Raw genomic sequence first — 21,144 nt, 5'->3', positions numbered from 1 at the left:
CCTGAAGAGATGCAGGATGGGTGTGTTTTTAAAAACCTCCATAGATAAGAATGCCAAAGCATGGAAAGGTGCTGACTACTTTAAGGCAAGTTGCTTGAGAAAGAGCTTGCAGTATTTGCTCTATGACCCCAGGCAAAGTCAGCTGTGGTCTTGAGCTACCCTAATGTATCAGTGAAATGGTTCAACTTCTGCCAACTTGGCTTGGACACACCCTCCCATGGTGGTGACATAGTTCTTTCTGCCAAGGGTTCTCTATTTTACGGCTTGGAAGAACCTTCATGGAAGGAGATCCAGGTAAGAGATATGGATTTTCTCTATGGACTTTCAGGAACCAGAGAAGCATCTGGCAGGTAAAGAGAGCTAAGGAGTTGTATGGTGTTTGGAGGACCTCCAGAGAAAGGTAAATTAGCTCAGGAGGATGACAAAGATAAAGATTTCTAAAGGGCTAGCAGTAGAGTTGTAGCATCAGGCTTGTAATTAGATATTTTGAATATAGTTAATAAAATAAAGTTACCTTACTGACTCAGTTTATACCTCCCATGTCATTATTGGTATAACCATTAGATAATTTAAACCATTAAATATTACATCAGTGGGCCTGCACAGGGAGCTAGCCTGAGATGAGCACCAGTCTTGTAGGTTCAGACAAGCTTCCAGAGTGGGGAGTGAGCCTGAGACTAGAAGAATCTCTCCAAAGACAACCCTCTCTTGAGGCCATGTGAGCAGTCCAAGTGAGGAACAAGCCTGAGATGACCACCAATTGGGCATCACACAGGCCTGGGTGGGGAGACTGTAGACCATGCCTGAGATGACCACTGCCTGGTGCTACAATGCATGAGTGGGACATAGCACCCCTGAGACCACTTCTGAGATGACCAGACACTCAGAGACCCAGGGTGCCACTAAGAAGAACAAGCAAGTGGTGGAGAAATGGAAGAGAATGAGAAACAGGATATGGGACAATGAAGAGGGACAGAGCTGGAGACTTGAAGGTAGTGAGGAACAGCCTGATGTGAGTAGCTGGTGATGCCACCTGAGACCATGGGGTCCTAGCTTTTGATGCCACAGTGGTCCACACTTGAGTCTGCAGGGGCCTGGTGCCACCAGAGGCCAGGTAGATGTGCCTAGTCTGGCTTGCCACCCAGGAACATGTTGATGTCTGAGGGCTGTGCAAAACTTACCCCACCCCTTGCCTGGACATTGTGGGAGAGCTGGTCATGGGGTGTGAGCCAGCCCAGAGGGTATGAGCATGGGAAAGAAGGCCTTGCCATTGGGCTCCTGTATGGTGTCACAGACAATCACTGTTCACCACCTGTAGCAGGTGGGAGCTCTGGTGCGGAGGTCATGAGAGCAGGAGTTGGTCCTGCTCCTCGCCAGCTACAGCCCTCCACAATGGGTCCTGGTGGATGGGACATGGTGGGAAAGCTGGTCTCACCACTTATCTGCCATGTAGTAGCATGGGTGAGGGAAAGATGTCCCCCTTCACCCTTTGCCACCTACAGCAGGCCATGATGTCATCAAAGAGGGAGAGCTAGCCCTGTCTGTCACCTTCTGCAGAATTCGGGAGGCTCTGTACCTGACCAGGGCAGCACAGTAGAAATGGACTTGAATGTATGGGTTGAAGGTAAGCCACCCCTGAGGATATGAGCACAGGAGAGCCAACCCTGCTTCTTTTCTGCCGTGTGGTGTCCTGGACGAGGGAGAGGCAAGAATGGGAGAACTGGCTCTGTACGTTACCAGCTGAAACGTTTGGCAGAGCAAGTCCTGCAATGGCACAGGCAGCAGATTAGAGCTGACTCTGGTTGCAGGGTTGCTGGTGAGGCAGTCTGGAAAGCAGAAGATCCAGTGGGCTGACCAGCTCAGATACCTCTCAGGCCCAGAACCAGGGTTTGAATTGGCCCATCTCAACATCAGTCCAATTGATGAACCACTGGAGTGCACGAAGAGGCTGGTCCTACAGATCCAACTCCCGACACAGGGCAACAGCAGGATATCCAAGAGGAGTCCCAGTGAGGTTCCAGTATTGAATGAGTAGCAGAAGCCAGAGGCCTCTTACCAGACCAATGAGTCATTGAAATGAATATCAATAAGCAAAATAGTGCAGACACAAGGCTGAACTGTGGAATACATTGTGACACATGACAGCTTCCACAACAAGAATTTTTTTCTCTTTTGTTAGGGGGAAGATTGTAAGGGTGGAGGTTAGGTACAAAAGGAAGGGGAGATGAGTGGGATTAGAGTGCATGATGTGAAATTCACAAAGAACCAACACAAAGCTTTAAAGAAGACAGAAAGCAATAAAAGAAAAAAATCCGTGAATAGACAACACACATAAAGACTAGAGCATGATAATAAAAAGAACTTCTGAGCCTTACAGATATAGAGGCAGATGCTAGCAGCCAACCATTGGACTAAGCTCAGGGTCCCCAATGGAGGACTTGGAGGGAGGACTGGAGGAGTTGAAGGGGTTTGCAGCCCCATGGGAAGAACGATGATGTCAGCCAACCAGATGCCCCAGGCCTCCCAGGGACTAAGCCATCAACCAAGCAGTACACATGGTTTCAGCCAAAAGTGTGGCGGAGGAATGCCTTGTCGGGCATCAGTGGGAGGAGAGGTCCTTGGTCCTATGAAGGCTCAATAGAGGCCCCAGTGTGGGGAAATCGAGGGGTGGTATGTGGGAGTGGGTTGGGTGGAGGGGAATATTCTTGGAGGCAGGGGTAGGAGGATGGGTTGAGGGTTCTCTGGGAGGGGGGAAACCAGGAAAGGGTATAACATTTGAAATGTAAACGAAGAATATATTCAATAAGAAAGAAAAAAATAACTTCTGAATTTGAAAGTAACAAAATTTAAAGAAAATATGAATTAAAATTTTAAGCTAAAAATGGAAAATTTGTATAAAAAGAATCTAAATAGTGGAATAATGTAGCCATAACACCTCAAATAATAAAAATAGTATTAATAAAATAGTGATAATATCTCAAAATACAAGAATATAAGCCATTTTGCAGCATATTTTAGTAAAACTAAGGCATTCTTAAGATATTGCTTTCCACTCATTTTCTAAGACAAGAGTGTTTTAAAAGCAGTCAGTAAAGGCACTATCAGAAACAAAATTCAATAGACATTGTAGTCCTGGACCAGGAAAATACAATTCCAAGTCAAATATATTGTGACTATCACATTCCTTGTGAGAGTTTATCCTCTGCTTATGTAAGAAGTATTTTTATAAACTGGTTAACAAACTAGATGTTAGTATTAACCCTATATATTTTATCTTATTCAAAATAAATGAAATGTTTACACTTAAATGCTCCTTAAGCAACTGTTTAGGTTTTACTTTATTTCTCTGAGTTTTTCTCAAGAGCACTTTTGTTTGCTATGCCATTGTCCCTTTATATAACCAAACTTGAGAAGGAACATGAAATGAGAGGTTTAAGGGCATTTGGTCTATTGGTTGCTTATCAACTTGACACCAAAGTGCCTCCATCAGGTTGGCCAGTAGGCAGCTCCGCCTTGTGTTTTCTTGTTTAATGACTGATGTGGAAGAATCCAGCCCACTGAGGGCAGCGCCACCCTGGGCAAGTAGTCTTGAGTAGCTTAAGAAAAGCAAGCTGAGTAAGCCATTAGGAGCAAGAACAAAGCGGTGGTTCTCTGTGGGATCTGCTTTAGTTCCTGACCTGAGTTTTCTGCCTTAATTGCCATTTGTGGTGGACTGAGAGCTATAAGGTGAACTAAACTCTTCCCTTCCACAGTTGTTTTGGCCATGGTGCACAGCAATAGAAAGCAAATGAGGCCGGCATGTCATGTAAGCTCTTGACAGAGACAAAAGTCATGAGATTTATGTCATTTAACCTCCACAGAAGTGTGAGTGAGGCTGCATGTCTATACATGTCAGTCTTCTACCTGAATATTCCAGAAACTAGCATGGAGAGGATAGGTTTTGAAAGGATGCTAGGGGAAGGGAGATTCCTATCAAGCTTGGTGACCTGAGTTTGATCCTCAGGGCCCACATGGTAGAAGGAAAGAACTAACTCCTGCCCGTTGTCCTCTGGCTTCTACAGGCCTGACATGGCATTATCCCCCAATGAATAAATGTAACTTTATATTTACAAAAGAAAAGATGTTAATGAGACCATAGTCTCGTGGTCATTTAGGATACTAAAACAGCTGATCCACTTAGACAGCCTGAGTGTTAATGAAAAGATGACCTGGTAAATATGACGTAGCACATGTGTATCATGGAACATGATTCAAATTTGGAAAAACAAGTAAATTCTTCAATATACAGCAAGATGAGTAAACTTTATGAAAATTATATTAAGTTAAAAAAAGAACCTCCCCACCAAAAAGATAATTTTATGATTGATTGTACTTATAAGGTTAGCTAAAATATGCAGAGCATAACAGAGGGATGCCAGGGACTGTGGAGATGGAACATTAAGGGACACTCATCAGTGGTCAAGATCCACTTAAGCAAGACGGATTCAATTCTAGAGCTTTGCTGCTCAGAACTGTACAAGAGTCTAGATCTCACACTGAGTGTTTTACCACAATCAAATAAAATGGAAAAATTAAATGCTTGGTTTTGCCCTTACTGAAATGTATTTGGACATAACTTAGAGGCTTTGTGGATGATAAATGAGAAGCCAGGGGATGGCCTGCTTTTACCTCAGCTTTTATATCACATACATACAGGTGGCATTGAAACCAAGAGTGTCAACTTTACATGCCAACTTGATTAGTATGAACCCCAGACACAAGATCACCGCAGACACTAATGTAATGTAAATGTTAAAGTAAAAATTGCTGAACTGGGGCCTTCAAGTAATTATCTAAGATAATTAATATTAGCAATTATTGCATCTAAGCATTGAAGTCAGATTTTAAGAATCATGTTTTCAGGGAAGCATCCCCACCAAGGTGCTAAAAGACTGAACACAAATGCAGTTTCTGGAAGTGTAGGTTTAATTCTCTGCAGAAGAAGGTTCTGTACCAAAGTGAGCACAGGAGAAGTTGGATAAAAGTGTAACTGATTCAGACCTCCTCCATGTGATCACATAACACACACCTTCACGAATGAGGAAAGCTGGCAACAAAAAAAAGATTGTTTAACAATGAAGTCAAACTGGAATAGTCAAAATATGTAAAAATGTAAAATTCAGAGGAAGAATAGTCTATTTTGTATAATCTTATATATGCTAATATTGCAATGTTTGTGTGTGCGATTACATGTGTGAATAGAGGGATAACATATTAGAATTCAAGTTAAGCTGTTAAAATAACTTCCTTTGTGGAGAAGAATGAGAGGGAAGAATATGCTTTGTGGCACTAGTGGCAGTGATGCTGTTTGTATATATCTACTGAATACACTTCAGCAATAAAAATGGCTTCCAATTGGGGAGGGCAAGAGAGGCAGCAGTGTGTCAGCATCTAGTCCTTGTTCAGAAAAAGTAACCCATTAAACCACAGTGACTGACTCAAAAACCACAAAGGCTGTGCTAAAATCCTGTCTCTGGCCTTCTCCTTTTCCATGCAAGCCAAAAAGGTCAGCCTAGATCAAAGGAGGGTGTTTGGTGTGGGCACCTTAAGTCAAGCATGATCAAGCACTGAAAAATGTATGTGGGGACAAGGGTACATTTGAGCAAATGAGAACATCACCAGCAAGCTCAGGTTGGGCCTTCCAAGAAAGTCCTACAGAAAAGTGAGTGGCCTAACAAACCTAGAGCTAGTGAGGTTCATGGAAGGCAATTGGATGATCTTTCCCCAAGGAAGTGACTCAAAGCCAGCCCATGCAGGGTTGACGATCGAGTTATAGGGGTTGATTATGGCACTCTTGTTAGCAGCAGGCAGTTGGGAAGTTACTCAACCATTCTGATGGCAGTTTCTTTAGCAGTAAAATATAAAAACCAATAGAATCTATTCAGAAAGTGGTCACATGGATCAAAGATAACAGCATTTCAGCTCAAGATAAAGCCCTCAACACAAGGCTTGGCAGTTACATCATGAAAAGCCCCCCCCCCCCCAATACCTTGTATTAAAGAAAGAAGTCACAGAGAACAGCAGTATGCACACAGCAAGACAAAAACAATGACAACCACAGGCAGCTGTTTGTGTACTGAATGGGAGCATTAAAGAAACCTTTATTAATACATATCACAGACATTCGTACCATATATGAGAATCACAGCAAATTCTACAGACTAACAGATGGAATCAAGTACCAACCAATTATATTGTGGTAGTATATGACACAGTATAAGATAGGAAAATTCTACACAATATGAAACATTCAGCAACCATTTGTCAATGGCTTCTCTTCTGTCTCATGTTTCCCACATTTATTCATCTCACAGGTGTGTCAATGTACAGGGCAAGCTTCAAGCCTGTTAATTTATTCCTTTTTCTGTCATATGACTTCTCAGTATCCTATCCTAGTGAATATTCTGGCTCATAACCACTCATAACCATAGGGGTTGACAAAGAGATGCACTTGTTCTGAGCCAGAAGAAGCTCACATATCCTGGTTCTACTGTAGCTTAACCTGTGACTTTGTGCACATTTGTCACTTCTTTGTTCTTTCCTTTTGTTAAACAAGAATGCAACCCTGGCCCCATCTGATCATCTGATCATGCTATGAGCACTGAAGTACTATGTTTCAAATGTTCAGCACTAAGTGTGAACTTTGTTTCACCTGCTTTTCTAAGAAGGAAACAGGATGACCATCACTGCTCTCATTTTACAAACAAAGAAGTTTACTTCCCAGATGTTTTTTAAAAAAAACACCCAAAATTTCATTTCTACTACTATCCTTTCTCTTATTAACAAGCATACCTTTGTCAGGGAAAAGAAAGCTCTGCAGAATAAAGGAGTACTTTCTTCTTTTTAATATGGGTAAGCCATTGCAATCAGCAGTCTAAGAACTCTTAAAAGCAGTAGCTCTGATCCTCCCAGACTTCCTCAGAAGAACATGAATGTTCTGTATGTTTTGGCACCCAAATCTTTGGAACACAATACACACCTGCCCACTGCAGCTACGTATGCACAGCACACAGCTGTACTGAAGCTCCAATCTCTAACATTAGTCATTCAGACCTGGACAACAGTGAATTGTTTGTGTTGGGACTCAATATCATTCTTTCAAACTTCTGTCATTTCCCCATATGGAAAAGCATTGTGTTTTGTGTTGGTGAAAAGTCGAGGAATTCAACAGCCTGTACCTTACAGCCGGGAGGAAGAAAGCTTCACACCCATAAGGAGATAGAGAGTTAAAGCTACTAATTTAAATGGCTTATAAAACACTTGTCATGATAAAGTGGCTGGAAATGTTATTTCCACATTTAAGCAAATGCAAGTGTGCTTGTGTGTCCCAGCTGCAGCTCTTACCATATGTGGAAAATGCAGGAAACATGAAATGCTCTAAGGTTTAGCCATTGCTGACCCATGTGGAAACCAAGCATTGGACTACAGAGGTGCTGTTAACTGCCTGTAGGTAACTGTGCCCGTTGTCATTACTATAGGAATAGTAAAGTCACAATCTAGTTATTTTGCATTCAGACACATTTAAAAGTAATATATTTATTTTATGTGTATGGATGTTTTGTCTGCACAAAGTCTGTGCACCACATTCGTGCCTGGTGACTGCAAAGTTCGGAAAAGGGTGTTGAATATGAGACCGAAGTTACAAATGGTTGTGAAATGCCATGTAGGTGCTGGGAAGTGAACTCAGGTACTCTAGAACAGCCAGTGTTCTTAGCCTCCTAGCCACTTCCTCAAATCCAGGTACAGAGAATATTCAGAAGAGAACTTCTTCCTCTGTGCTTCTCCAGGTGTCTGACCAGCCCTGTGTGGCTGTTCCAGCCAGTGAGATGAAGGCGCTTGTACACTAAATCTTCCTTGACAGTTCAGGGTACATTTTAGAATACTTTAATCAACTTCCTGTGTTCCAAATACTATATGCTTGGTTCTGCTTAGTATAGATCATTTTTCTCAGAAGCGAAATCTTGTTAGAATAGTGGTTGATGTATTCCTTGGGGCTTTGTGAGGTTCACCCTGAAAACTGCTTATATTATCCGGTGCTACCATGTTTTCACACTTAGAGATTATACCAAGAGGCAATTAAATAAAAAGTACATATTTGCTTATTTCCAAAGCATGATAGTTTGAATGGAAACTCATTTTAGGCAGTTTATGAGAAGGTGGAGTAAGGGGGAGAAGAATAAAAAGAGAGGAAGAGCGGGAGAGGGAAGAGAGATAAATGAAGGGAGCGAGGGAGGGAAAGAGAGAGGGAGGGAAGGGGAGAGGGATATAGGGAGCATACAGCTCAAGTCCAAGTGGATCAAGGACCACAACATGAAACTAAATACATTGAATCTAATAGAAGAAAAAGTGGGAAAAAGACATAAATACACTGACACAGGGACAATTCTCTTGAACAGAACACCAATGGCTGGGGCTCTAAGATAACAATTGATAAATGGGACTTCATGGAACTGGAAAGCTTCTATAAGGCAAAGGACACTGTCAATAGGACCAAATGGCAACATACTGATTGGAAAAAGAAAAAGAAAAAGACTCCCCAAAAGGGAGCTAACATCGAAAATATATAAAGAACTCAAGAAGTTAGACAACAACAACTCAAATAACTTAATTAAAGAATGGGGTACAGAGCTAATGAGAGAATTCTCAACAGAGGAATCTTGAATAGCAGAGGAGCACTTAAAGAAGTGTTCAGCATCCTTATTCATCAGGGAAATGCAAATCAAAACAACCCTGAGACTATGATTTGAAACTGCTGCTTAAATAGCCCAGTTTTATGCTATGTCTCAACCTGAAACAGTAGGCTCATTCCAGCTGCTTTTTTGGCCTTGTTTTTTCGACTGCATTATCTGCACCCCATCACCCTCTATCAGGACTCTTCTCCTCCAGCCCCTCTGATTTACACCTTTGTGTTTACTCAAACGTAACACCCTTACCTAATCTTTTGAGACAAGACTCTGCTCTGGGAGGTTGCTTTACATGTCTGCCCTTGGCTTAGTCTCAGAATACATTTCTCACAAGTTTCAGGAACTTTCCCGGAAAGTTCTCCTGGGCAGTGTAGTGAGTAGTGGCTACGTTCCAGTAATATCCTTGGTCTTCAATGCCTCTGGATGCAATCCCTACAACTATGAAAACATGGTAGTGCAGAATAGTATAAACATCTTCGGATTTGACTAGGACCCAGGGTCCCTTCCCACACCAAAGCTGGTCCCTTGCTGTCTGTATTGAGACCTACATAGGGACTGTGAAGCAGTGGCACGATGCCTAAGACTCAGTTCTTCAATTTTGGGCCAATTGTTTTTGTAGGCAGTGGATCAACAACCTTTCTTTCCCATTTGCAAGTGAGAAGAATCTTACAAAACTATCTGTGAAAGAACTAAACTGGCTCTGAAAGGCTGTTCTAAATGGCCTCAATAGGTAAGAATATTTTTCATAATTGGGAAGGAAAGGTGTAAAGAGAATTTAAACCACCTGTGTTGGGCACACCAAGGAAATGAAAAATTTCTGTCAGTAGGATACAGTTTTAATAGAGGATGGTGATTTGGGTCAGAATTTCCAGTGTGAGTTGCATGTAGGACAGCACACAAAAAAAAATCTTAATAAAACTGATTGTTTTAACAGCTCTCACGTCTCTTTATCTCCTGGGCCTCTGAGAGAAGGAAATTGGATAAACCTGCCCCTCTTTATGTATTCTGTTGTTAGTGTTGCTCTCTTTTCTCTGGTACTTCCTGTTTTCAAACCAACAACAAAGGCCAAGATACCACACTACTGTGTATCCTTCCGAGCAAATCTTCCTGGGGAACACCAGTGGTGAACGTGCCCTGAGGCCTCCCATGCCACTTAGAAAAGGACTAATAGATCCAGCTGACATCCGTATGGAGTCACATCAGCTTGGTCCTAGGGAGGGAATCTGAGGGCAAGTTCCCAGCTGGTTTTATCTCTATGACACCGTATGAAGGTGGAAAGGAAACAGCCATCTTGATTTCCCAATGAGCTAGTTCAAGTCAGCCAGCATGGTTTTCTTCTTTTGTTTTGCTGTTCGGTAAGCTGTTGTATGCTTCCTAAAGTGAACTCATGCTTAAAACCAAGTCCCGAGAAAGCAATAAATTGGGAATAAAGGAGCCTGGGTTCCAGTCCCGGGAAGACTTCACTTTCCTCCTTCTAAAGTTGGATGGCATTGCTAGATATCTGTGGAACTCTTGACAAGGTGTTGGAAGGGAGTTAAGACACCTGGGTTGGTGTCTTAAGTAGACTCCATTGTAAGGCAGATAGATGGCAGAGCTGGTTTACCTATGAAAGGACATGCTAGAATGGATTCTGGATTAAACTCCACCTAATGACTAAACTGTTCACCAAAATCTGTTTGTGTAGGATTTCACTGAGTGGCCTCATCCCCAAGCCTCACAAAGTAATGAATACACATTAAGTTATCAGGTTGGTGAGATGGCTCAGTGGGTAAGAGCACTTGCTGCTCTTACAGAGGAATTCTGCAAACATGTGCACATAGAAAATCTGTACATATACAAAAAGACTTTTTAAAACTTTTTTAAAGAAATAAGTGTACCTCAGATTCAACACTTTAAAATTTGTCAATTTAAACTGAACACTTGTCATTCCACTTGACTATTGAGGACATAGAAATAACTTAAGATGGGTTTGGGGCAACAAAATCAAGCATTGCACGTGTCCTTTTAGCTCTAATCTTTGAATGAATGTTTAAATACTGATTTAGGGGCTGGGGCTGGAGAGATGACCCAGAGATTAAGAAGAGCACTGGCTGCTCTTCCAAAGAACTGAGGATCATTTCCTAGCACCCACATTGTGGCTCTCAATCCTCAGATTTTCACACCTAATTCTGGCCTCCATAGGCATCAGGTACACACTTGGTATAGAGCTATACATGCAGGCAAAATATTCATAGACATAAAAATCTACATACTGAATATAAGTTAATTTTTAAAATTCTGCCATATGTTTTGGAGACAAAGAATTTCTAATGTATGTGTGCCATACAAATTAATAAATAGATTAATAAACTTCTAGTCTTAAGTTTGTATGCAAACATACATTAGAAATTAGTCTTCAAAATTCTTTTCTTATAACTTTGATGTGATCAATTATAGACATCACAGTTCTTAAGAAACTTAAGAATAATTGCATTAAAAGACTACTTTTATTTTTTTGTTGTTTTTTAATTTTTTAATTTTTTTTATTTTTTGGATTTTGGTTTTTTCAAGACAGGGTTTCGCTGTATAGCCCTGGCTGTCCTGGAACTCACTCCTTAGACCAGACTGGTCTCGAATTCAGAAATCTGCCTGCCTCTGCCGCCCAGAGTGCTAGGATTACAGGCGTGCACCACCACCACCCGGCTAAAAGACTGCTTTTAAAACCCTATGAAGGAATATTTTTTCAAACAAAAATTGGTGACTGGTTCTTGGAAAGCATTTTGGAATCTATGTAGTAACTTGCTTAACTCTTTCAACTATAAAACCATTTGTTTAGTTTGCTTTGCTTCATTTTTCTGGACTGACTCTCACCTTGGAGCTCTTAGTGGGCCTGGAACACACTAAATAGACCAAACTGAACTCAAACTCACAGAACTCCATCTGCCTCTGCCTCCTGGTACACATGTGTGTGCCGTCACACTGGGGCAAAACTAATTTTCTAAATTTTGTTTCTCTTATTTTAAATATATTCTGGTTTTCCCCCTCTGTCATTGTGCTTGAAAAGGAAAGACAATGAGTTGCATATCTCAAAGCCTTCTCTTCTCAATATCCATCTATACGTGGCTTTGAGCCCCATCCCCCTCAGAATCTATTGTTCACTCAGAGATTAGCATAGGCCAGGTTTTGTTTTTATATTAGCAAGCTTGTAGCTATTTCTAAAATGAGAACAGATGAGTCTTTCTTTCTTGTCCCTAATCTACCTGGATGCTCTTGAAAACTTAGTGCATCTGTGAGTATCAAGGCATGGTTTTCATGGATTTCTCCTTTGTTATGAGGAATAAACATTTCATGATGTGTGTTTAATTTTCCTTAGTTTGAAAAGACAATTTTCCCCCTAGGGTCATTAGAGAATTCTTGTATTTGTCCACAATATGAAGAAACTACCATCACACCTAGCAGAAAATGCTTGGTTAGGTCAGCTCAGCCTGGTTCTCAGATGCTGGGAGTTAGGCAGTGTTCAAGATCTAGGAAGTCCTTCAAAGCAACAGAATCTGATTCATTGTAGTCTCACATGTTGCTCAGCAACATTAGGAAGCTGCTTTTCCCACATCAATAACTGAATATAATTTCTCTGGATGTTAATTTGTCAGTCTCTCCTTATAATGAATCTGCTTAAATAAAGCATTGGGTATATAATTGTCAGCTTTCAAAAAAATTATTTCAGATGTTGTTCCTGCATTGCATGGATGGATCAATTTTGCTGAAAGTTATTGCCAAAGATTTAGAGGGTGTGCCATAATGGTTGCAGGGCACATGCCATAGGGAGCGATAAGTACCCCTGACTCTGCCACAGTATTCCTCTACTCCATAGCAATGCTGCTGGTAAACTCTCACCAGCCAGGCATGCAGGGGAGAGCAAAAAGAGCAACCATTGTGCCTGTCCACACTGTAGTCATAGAAGGTAAGGGTTTAGAGTCAGGATTTTGCAAATAGCAACTTCTTATGACACAAGGTATTTCACAGTGTTGTTGTATCCACTTCTACCACTTCCTCAACTTTCTAAATGGGAAAGGGGAGAGTGGGCAGTAACATTCTCCTAACGTCATATTATTTTAGGTGACCAACAATTACAAGTATTTCTGAATCTTGGTTTTGTGGTCTCATGATGCCTTGGGATTTCCAAGTAAAATCTGTAGAGGATAAAAGTGCCCTCATGCTCCCTTGGTAGGGCCTGCAGATGTTATCTGCTAGACTTGTAACTTATACTAAAATTACCTTTAAAAAACAGTGAAAAACTCAAAAATTAGCTGCAGCAGTGCTTTGTAAATCTTGTAAGCAGCATTGTACTGTTGTGTTGTGACTGATGAAAGTTGTAATCAAGGTTACTCGCTTGTTTCCAGCTAGCAGTTAAAAGATTTGCCAAAATTTAAGCAAATGGAAAATAAATGTTTAAAATGATCAATTATCAGGTTGATAGTATTTGGCTTGGCCTCTGCTCAAACAAGCCTACTTAGAGTTCTTCAGCTCCCATTTAGTTCCTAAATTCAGACTTGAATAACCAGCTCTTGATGTCAGTAAAGGTCGAGAGAGGCAACATTCCCTCCTAGCTACTAAATAATACTAAATTTTGGTGCTAACTACAGAAAAGCACGGTTTTAAGGACAGATAGGCAATTGAATATACCACAGTACTGCTTAGGAAAATGAACAGTGTAATATTCTAATATTCTTAATTTTATGTACATGAATATAATGTATATCAACTTTTTACATGAGATACATACAAACAGCATTTAAACACTTTACTGAACAAATAAGAATTTACAACAATATTACTGCTTAGAGGACGATACGATCTTAGATTAGATCTATACTTTATCAGAGAAAGAATTTAATAGCTTACAATAATAGAAACACCAACATTTAAAACAGACTTTATAAAATAATTTATATTTATATATTTATATATAAATTTCCCCTAACATCTATAGAGAGGAATTATTTGCATTTGTGAATGTGTGCAACGAATGGCATATTTTAAATTTTAGGTAATAAAATAATTTAGAAGCAGTTCATGCAATGGTCAAAGCAAAGGGTGGTATCCATCGAGATACCCTCTTCCTTTGACATTAACCAGCATTAGACAGATGGACCCTAAGTACCACAGGTGTGCGTGAGTACAAGTCTCCATGTTACATTAGACAGGCATCATTGTACACATGTTGTTACCCTTTCTTTCAAGTACAATTTCTGTTTGTCACTAGAGTAGTCAGTTACAGGCAGTGTGATTCCATGTCTCTCCTGGAGTTCTCCCAATCTTCACTCAAGGTAACTAACAGACCTTCCTTGTTTTCACAAGTTTACTTTGATACTTCACAGAGTGTCCCCCTTGTCCTATGGCATAAACATCCAGCAGGTAAGACTTGCCAGGCTGCAGATCTCTGATTGTCTCTGTAGTCACTGCTTTCTGTAGGTTTTGACTGTGGAAGTATTTGCAAAGGACCTTCTCTGACTTCTTTCTGGTATCTGGTCCTAGGCACTGGTTTCGGTCTCTTCTCTTCTGGTCTTCACTGTAGTTTCCACCCACTTCCTTTCTGTAGATACAAAACTTTCTCCTTTCTTGGGTGCCAAGCCATGCCACCGTGACTGAAGAGCAGGTGCGTAGCTTGTCAAAGACTTTGATTCTCGTGTCTTCAGGAAGAGAGGGGAATGCATGCTTACTGGGCCTGGTGGTAGCCAGTATTTTCACCATTGATGTTCCTTTCTTGCTGCCTTTCAGTCGAATGAGGTATTTTCCTTTGGGTTTTCCTCTTAACTGAAACTGCCGAATGCCTTGCACATTGTGTGACAGAAGCAGCTTCCGGTCTCTTCTTACTTGGACTTGAATGGCATCCAGACAAGAGTGAATAAAGAAGGTGACTTTTTGGTGAGAGGAGACTGGAGCAAACCGTAGAAACTTTTTCCCCTTCCTTTTAACAAACACGTCTGTGACCCTCCCGTCTTTGAGCTCCACTGTCTTCTGTTTTGCCTCTTCCTTGGTTCTGGCAAAGGCACCTACATATGCTGTGCTCATGTTGGTGTTGGTATTGACCATGAAGACATCAAAGTAGTACTGGGTATTGGGCTTCAGGTCAGAGACTGTGAAAATATTTTTATTGCCTATGCAAATTTTTTGAATGTCAACCTTGGGCCTCCAGTAGACATGGCGCCCCACTTTGGGAGAAGGCTTGGCCAGGAAGCTGTGATCTTTACCCAAATTGTCTGCTGGAAATCCAAAATGGGCAAAGTCAAAGAGGCTAAAGTCTAGGCCAGGTTTGGGCGCCACCATGAAAGCATCATCTCCACTCATCTTTGTTTCCACTGCACAAAGGCTTTTGAAATTGTGTTCTTTGTTGATGACCACACAGTACTCTATGGGTTGTTTCAACATAGAGGCTGTGGGGCTTGGTTTCCAGGCCAAAGTAACGGTAGTACGTCCAATGGAGGTCACATCAACTCTGGGGTCATATGGTAAGTCAGGGTATGGCTGATCAGATTCTGGAGTGGTGGTGGCATAAACTTTGAAATGTGTGTCTTTCTCTGTTGAAAGAAGCTCCAACTGATACAAACCAGATGGAGAACTTGAAGACAGAAAATACTCTACATCATTGCCCTTGTAGGAGAACAGTTCTGTGCCCTCCACATCAGTCATCTGCTGCTTCTGCTGGTCAAGTGGTTCTGGGTCACCTGGAGAACAAGGGAGAAATATAGGCTGCATTTTACTATGGATTGCTGGCCTTAGATTATGTTTGTAGACATTGTATCTTCATTTCAAAGGCATGACATATCCCTAACAGAAACAATGGCACCAATGGAAGCAAGATGAACATGAGGTCACTAATTTCTCACCACAGAGTCCCTTCTTACTCCTCTTTTTCCAGTCTTTTACACTTTTTGGGGGGCAATTAATAACATAATAAAACATTGTCATACATATATGAATCTAGACAACTCTCTAGTTTTGGAACCCTATTCTTGCTTAGGTTATAAAATAATACTTTTGGTTTATCTTTTATTATTGTAAATGATGTCCATATATGAGCAAGACTTTTCTTCTTTGGGACAGAATCTAGTTAGAGGAAAAATTAGGTCAAAGACTAAACATTTTAAAGACTTTTAATCTGATGTGAATCAAAATGATTCAAACATGTTGCTTGCAGATGGTGAGCCATTATTCTAATTTCATGATGGTTAACATGAAACTGGATGACCTAGTTAAAATATAGGTTATAAAGCACCAGTAAGTGTGTTTAAGGACCAGTGTTCAGAACTGGTTCCCAAGATAGTACAAAGGAAGTCTACTTTTTTCCATTAAAAAATATTCAGTACCATTTGTACCAGGGAGCCAGGAAACTCCACAGCCTTCTATACACAGCCCACAGTGATCTCCCAGCAGCACTTCCACTTCTGAGCTCAGAAGAGTAAGGACACAGGTTTATAGGCCCACAGGAGAAAAAAACTCCAGCCAGAGACACCAATACTAACTACCACCAGATATAACCAGATGGTGAAAGGCAAGCACAAGAACCCTACCAACAGAAAACCAAGGCCACATGGAAACATCAGAACCCAGTTCTCCCACCACATCAAGTCCTGGATACCCCAACACACCGGAAAAGCAAGAGTTGGGTTTAAAATTGTATCTCATGATGCTGATAGAGGGCTTCAAGAAAGGCTTAAATCACTCCCTTAAAGAAATATAGGAGAACATTGGTCAACAGGTAAAAGCACTTAAAGAGGAAACACAAAAATCCCTTAAAGAAATACAGGAGATTAAGAGTCAGCAGGCAGAATCCCTTAAAAAGGAAACACAAAAAATGACTTAAAGAATTACAGGAAAGCACAAACAATCAAGTGAAGAAACTGAATAAAACCATCCAGGATCTAAAAGTGGAAGTAGAAGCAATAGTGAATGGAAACAATAAAGAATTCACAAAGTGAGACATCTTGGAGATAGAAAACCTTCAGGAGTCATAGATGCAAACATCAACAACAGAATATAAGAGATAGAAGAAAGAACCTCAGGTGCTGAAGATACATAGAAAACATTGACTCAATAGTCAAAGAAAATGCAAAATGCATAAAGCAGGTAACCCAAAACATCCAGGAACTTCAGGACACAATGAGAAGACTAAACCTAAGGATTATAGGTATAGACAAGAGCAAGGATTTACATCTTAAAGGGCCGGTAAATATCTTCAACAAAATTATAGAAGAAAACTTCCCTAACCTAGAGAAAGAGATGCCCATGAACATACAAGAAGCCTTCAGAACTCCAAACAGACTGGACCAGAACAGAAAGTCCTCCAGGAACATAATAATCAAAACACCAAATGCACTAAACAAAGAAAGAATATTAAAAGCAGTAAGGGGAAAAGGGCAAGTAACATATAAAGGCAGACCTATCAGAATTATACCAGACTTCTCACCAGAGACCATGAAAGCTAGAAGATCCTGGCAGACCTCATACAGCCCCTAAGAGAACATAAATGTCAGCCCAAGCTATTATACCCAACAAAATTCTCAATCATCATAGATGGAAAAACCAAGATATTCCATGATAAATCCAAATTTTCACAATATCTGTCCACAAATCCAGACCTACAAAAGATAATAGACAGAAAATGCCAACACAAGGAGGGTAACTACACTGTAGAAAAAGCAAGAAAGTAATCTTCTTCCAACAAACCCCCAAAAAGATACTCACACAAACATAAAAATAACATCAAAAATAACAGGAAGCAACAATCACTATTCTTTAATATCTCTTAACAACAATGGACTCAACTCCCCAATAAAAAGACATAGACTAACAGAAATGTTTCTCATGCAAATCTTCAATTTTATCAGAAAATGTTTGTAATTCCCCTTCTAATTAATTTAATAAAGTTTTTTATGTCTACCATTTTATCTGTATTATTTTTCATGATAATCTTCAATTTTAATATGTCTTTCTATTTATTTCCTCTTTTTTATCAGAAATTTTTTCAATATAAATCTTTGATTTTATCAGAAATGTTTCTAATTCCACCTTTGATTAATTTAGAATTTTATATCTACCATTTTATATGTAAAATTTTCTATGAAATAGTCAATTTTAACGTGTTTTTCTATATATTACTTGAATTTTACCAGAAATATTTTCCATGTAAATCTTCAATTCTATCATAAAATGTTTCTATTACATATTTCAATTAATTTAGCAATGTTTTACATGTCTACCTCTTTAGTCTTTAATTTTCCATGAAATTGTCAATTTTAACGTGTTTTCTATGTATCTCTTCTATTTTATCTGAAACATTTTCCATGTAAATCTTTAATTTTATCATAAAGTGTTTTTACTTCCCTTTTCAATAAAAAAAAATTGGCTATTGTTAACATTAACACAGTGCAGACATAAGCATACAATTTCTAGAATCTGGTGGAACACTGGTGAGCAGAGTGAACAGTTGCTTTTCAGCTTCCTACTGTACATTAAAAGTGTCTAGAATAAACTTACTCTACAGTTCTGAGAAGAACAGAACCACCACATCTGTTAATGTCAGAGATCCTGTACTATAAGTCTTATGCTTGCCCGTGGGCTCTTCCAAGATGGCTGGAGTACTATAATTCACCAGCATCCTTCTCATAGGCTCATCTGGCGGGCCTTTATCTTTCTGTTACGATTCCCTTAGAAGGAGCTTCAGATGTTTTTCACTTGATTTCTGCTATCTACTTTGCACCCTCTCTGTCATCTTTAGGTGACTAATTCTTTTTTCTACTAACTTGCTTTTTATTCTGGCCATTAAACACTGCTAAATATCTCTACTTCTTTGATGCACCTGTGATTCCCTAGAGATGAGACATTCTTCACCTTGTCTGAGCTGCAATGCCAGCTATGGAGAGATTTTAGGTCCCACAATAACTAGGTCAGAATGAACATCCGAGGTCGTACTCTAGCACCTAGGGTTTCAGATGCTGCAGGTAAGCAGACAGGCCTGCAGACTAGACTCAGAGGCCGTCCGACTGCGCGTGTGCGTCCACGCCTCTATTTGCCTCTTTAACTTTACTTATGTCACTATCCTCTCATGCCATTTCTTCATCACAGGCTCCAGGTTCACATGTGTGACTGGGTTGCTTCCCTTGCTGGCAGAAGGCTGTGTGTTTCCGAGGGCTTTCGGCCATCTTTCAGAAGTTTGAGACGAGGTGGATCCAGCTGCTTACCTGATCCGTCTGCACTGGGCTCCTCAGGCAGCTCCTGGAGGCTCAGCTTCCACTCCAGAGGTGCATCACAGGGGGTCACTATGACTGACAGTGGGGTGTTATCCTCTTCAACCATGAAGAAATACCTATGGGAAAGTTCAGACCCTATGAAGATGCTAATAAAGACAAACAAGACGTACCAGAAAAGCCACTTAGTTTTCAGTTTTACTCATTTAACACTTGGAGAAAACATAAAACTCTGAAAGTCCATGAGTTTGAAGTCCAAATGCAAATAGGAAGCCAAAGTTAACATCAACAAACACAATGAAGGTAACAAAAGGAGATTCAACTAGCTGTTCTGAGTTCAAGATGAACTCTTGTTCATCTGTAGAGACCCTCACCATGAAATAAGTCATAGCCACTAAGCATTCCCTATGTGCCCTATAGCACTGAGCTTTTACAAATGTCTCTGTCACCTTGATGGTACTCTGACACATCACCTGCTATGTCAAAAGAAAAAAAATCAGTTTCCAACATCATATTCCTAAAACCATAGTATCCTTGGTTGGCAAGATAACATAGCATGTGTATTTATTATCTATTATAACACGCCCTGTTGAATTAAGTATGCTAATAATTTTAAAACAGGATTAGAAAGAAAATCAGTTTATTCCATTCTTTGTTTTTACCTCAGACATTTTTTCATGCTACCTCTGAAGATATTTCATGGAGAACAAAAATATCAGTAACCTGTAAAAATGGTCATATTCTTACTCTAAATTCCTTTCATAATTTTACTTAATTATCTTTCATAGGCTGTAACCTTGCAAATGAGGGAAACTGCTGTAGGTGCGGCCTAGCTCACAGGCTCTGTGAGGAAGGATGGAGGTGGGTGGGCTTCGTTTGCTGTATGCTGTTTCAGCTCAGCATGCCTTGAGCCATTCTTCTCCACATGCCCACCACCAACACGCATGCCAGGCTGACCACAGTGCCCTGCTCCTGCTCTGCTCTCTCTGATTGCCTCTCCTGCATCCAGTCGCTCTAGTGAGCCTGGGCCTTCACACAAGTGTCTCTTGTCTACCCGTTCTTGCTCCCATATCACTCCAGAATTTATCTCTTACATGTTAACAACGCTCAGGTTTAAATGTCCAGCCTGGACTCTTTCCATCCTCAATAAGACAGTGGCATTTCAAACTTGAGACATTTAATCTGAATTCCTAATGCCTGCCCCCTTTCAGTAGATCAACTTCTGGTCCCTTCAGGTGAACATTTTAGAGTCCCTCTTGGTGTTTTATTTGTTTATTTTGCTTTGTTTTGTTTTACTTTGCCTTTGAAACACATGCAGACACGACTGCTTTCTCCTGGGTGCTCTACATCTTCAGTCCGTCTTGCCTGAGACTTGCTGTGGCCTCCTGATCAGGCTCTTGGTTTTGTGAACCTCGAGTACAGCATTTCCCCAGGCTCAAACCCCTCTGAGACCTGTGTGCTGCAGAGCAGAAGCCACGGAGCTGATGCTGTCTCTCAGGTCCCTTCCTGATCCGCCTCAACTGCACGTGCCTTGCCTCCATATCACTCGAGCTTGGTTCTCTGTGGTGCATGCATGCCAGCTCCTGCCTGCGCACTCTGCACCTCCTCCACCTGGGAGAGCTCTTTGAGATAAGGCCTGGATGTGCTCAAGCGCCTCCCTCAGCCCCTACGTCAGCACCATTGTGAATCCACTTGGACTCTGTATGTAAAATATTTCTTTCTTGCTAATGAGTGTCACTTTCCTTTTATTTTTAAAGAACTTATTGGCACCTAACATATTATGTTTTATTTATTCCTTTTTCATTTTTCTGTCTCCCTCAACTAGACTGACAGCTAGAGGGTAGCCATTTATTTCATTGATATACATTCAGATATGGAAATAATTTAAAAAAATTGTTGAGACAATGAAACAATTGTGATTTCCATTTAAATAATTTTATTACTTCCAACCATTCTTTCCATTGAAACAGGAGCAATCTCCATTCAAAGCCCTATTCCGAGTTTCTAAACCTGGTGAAACACCGGGTGACCAGAACAAGAACCACCCTTTTCCAACTTTTACCACAGATTGAAAGTGAAGTATGTAGAATTTTCTGTTCCCAATGGAAGAGAAAATCTCAACACATCACTGATAATGTCAGAGTTCCTTTCCTAGGTCTAAGCCTCATTATCACTCACAGGCACTCTGTACCACT

General features: G+C 40.5%; 1 protein-coding gene across 3 annotated transcripts in view; it reads right to left on the bottom strand.

Annotated features, from left to right (window-relative positions):
• Window positions 1–6,127: 6,127 nt before the first annotated feature.
• Window positions 6,128–21,144, bottom strand: part of Ndnf (neuron derived neurotrophic factor) — a 46,023-nt gene continuing 31,006 nt past the window's right edge. For all 3 annotated transcript variants that reach the window (XM_052173852.1, XM_052173853.1, XM_052173851.1), the window contains exons 3-4: window positions 18,944–19,068; window positions 6,128–15,427 (exon numbers count right to left, since the gene is read on the bottom strand). In XM_052173852.1, coding sequence (XP_052029812.1) covers window positions 14,034–15,427; window positions 18,944–19,068 — 1,519 coding nt within the window. In that variant the 3' untranslated portion in view covers window positions 6,128–14,033. The remainder of the gene's footprint in view (window positions 15,428–18,943; window positions 19,069–21,144) is intronic.

The sequence above is a fragment of the Apodemus sylvaticus genome, chromosome 2 (genome assembly GCF_947179515.1).
Source record: "Apodemus sylvaticus chromosome 2, mApoSyl1.1, whole genome shotgun sequence".
In the NCBI taxonomy this organism is placed as follows: Eukaryota; Metazoa; Chordata; class Mammalia; order Rodentia; family Muridae; genus Apodemus; species Apodemus sylvaticus.
Note: the sequence above shows the minus strand (reverse complement) of the source record. Positions and strands in the feature narration are given on the sequence as shown.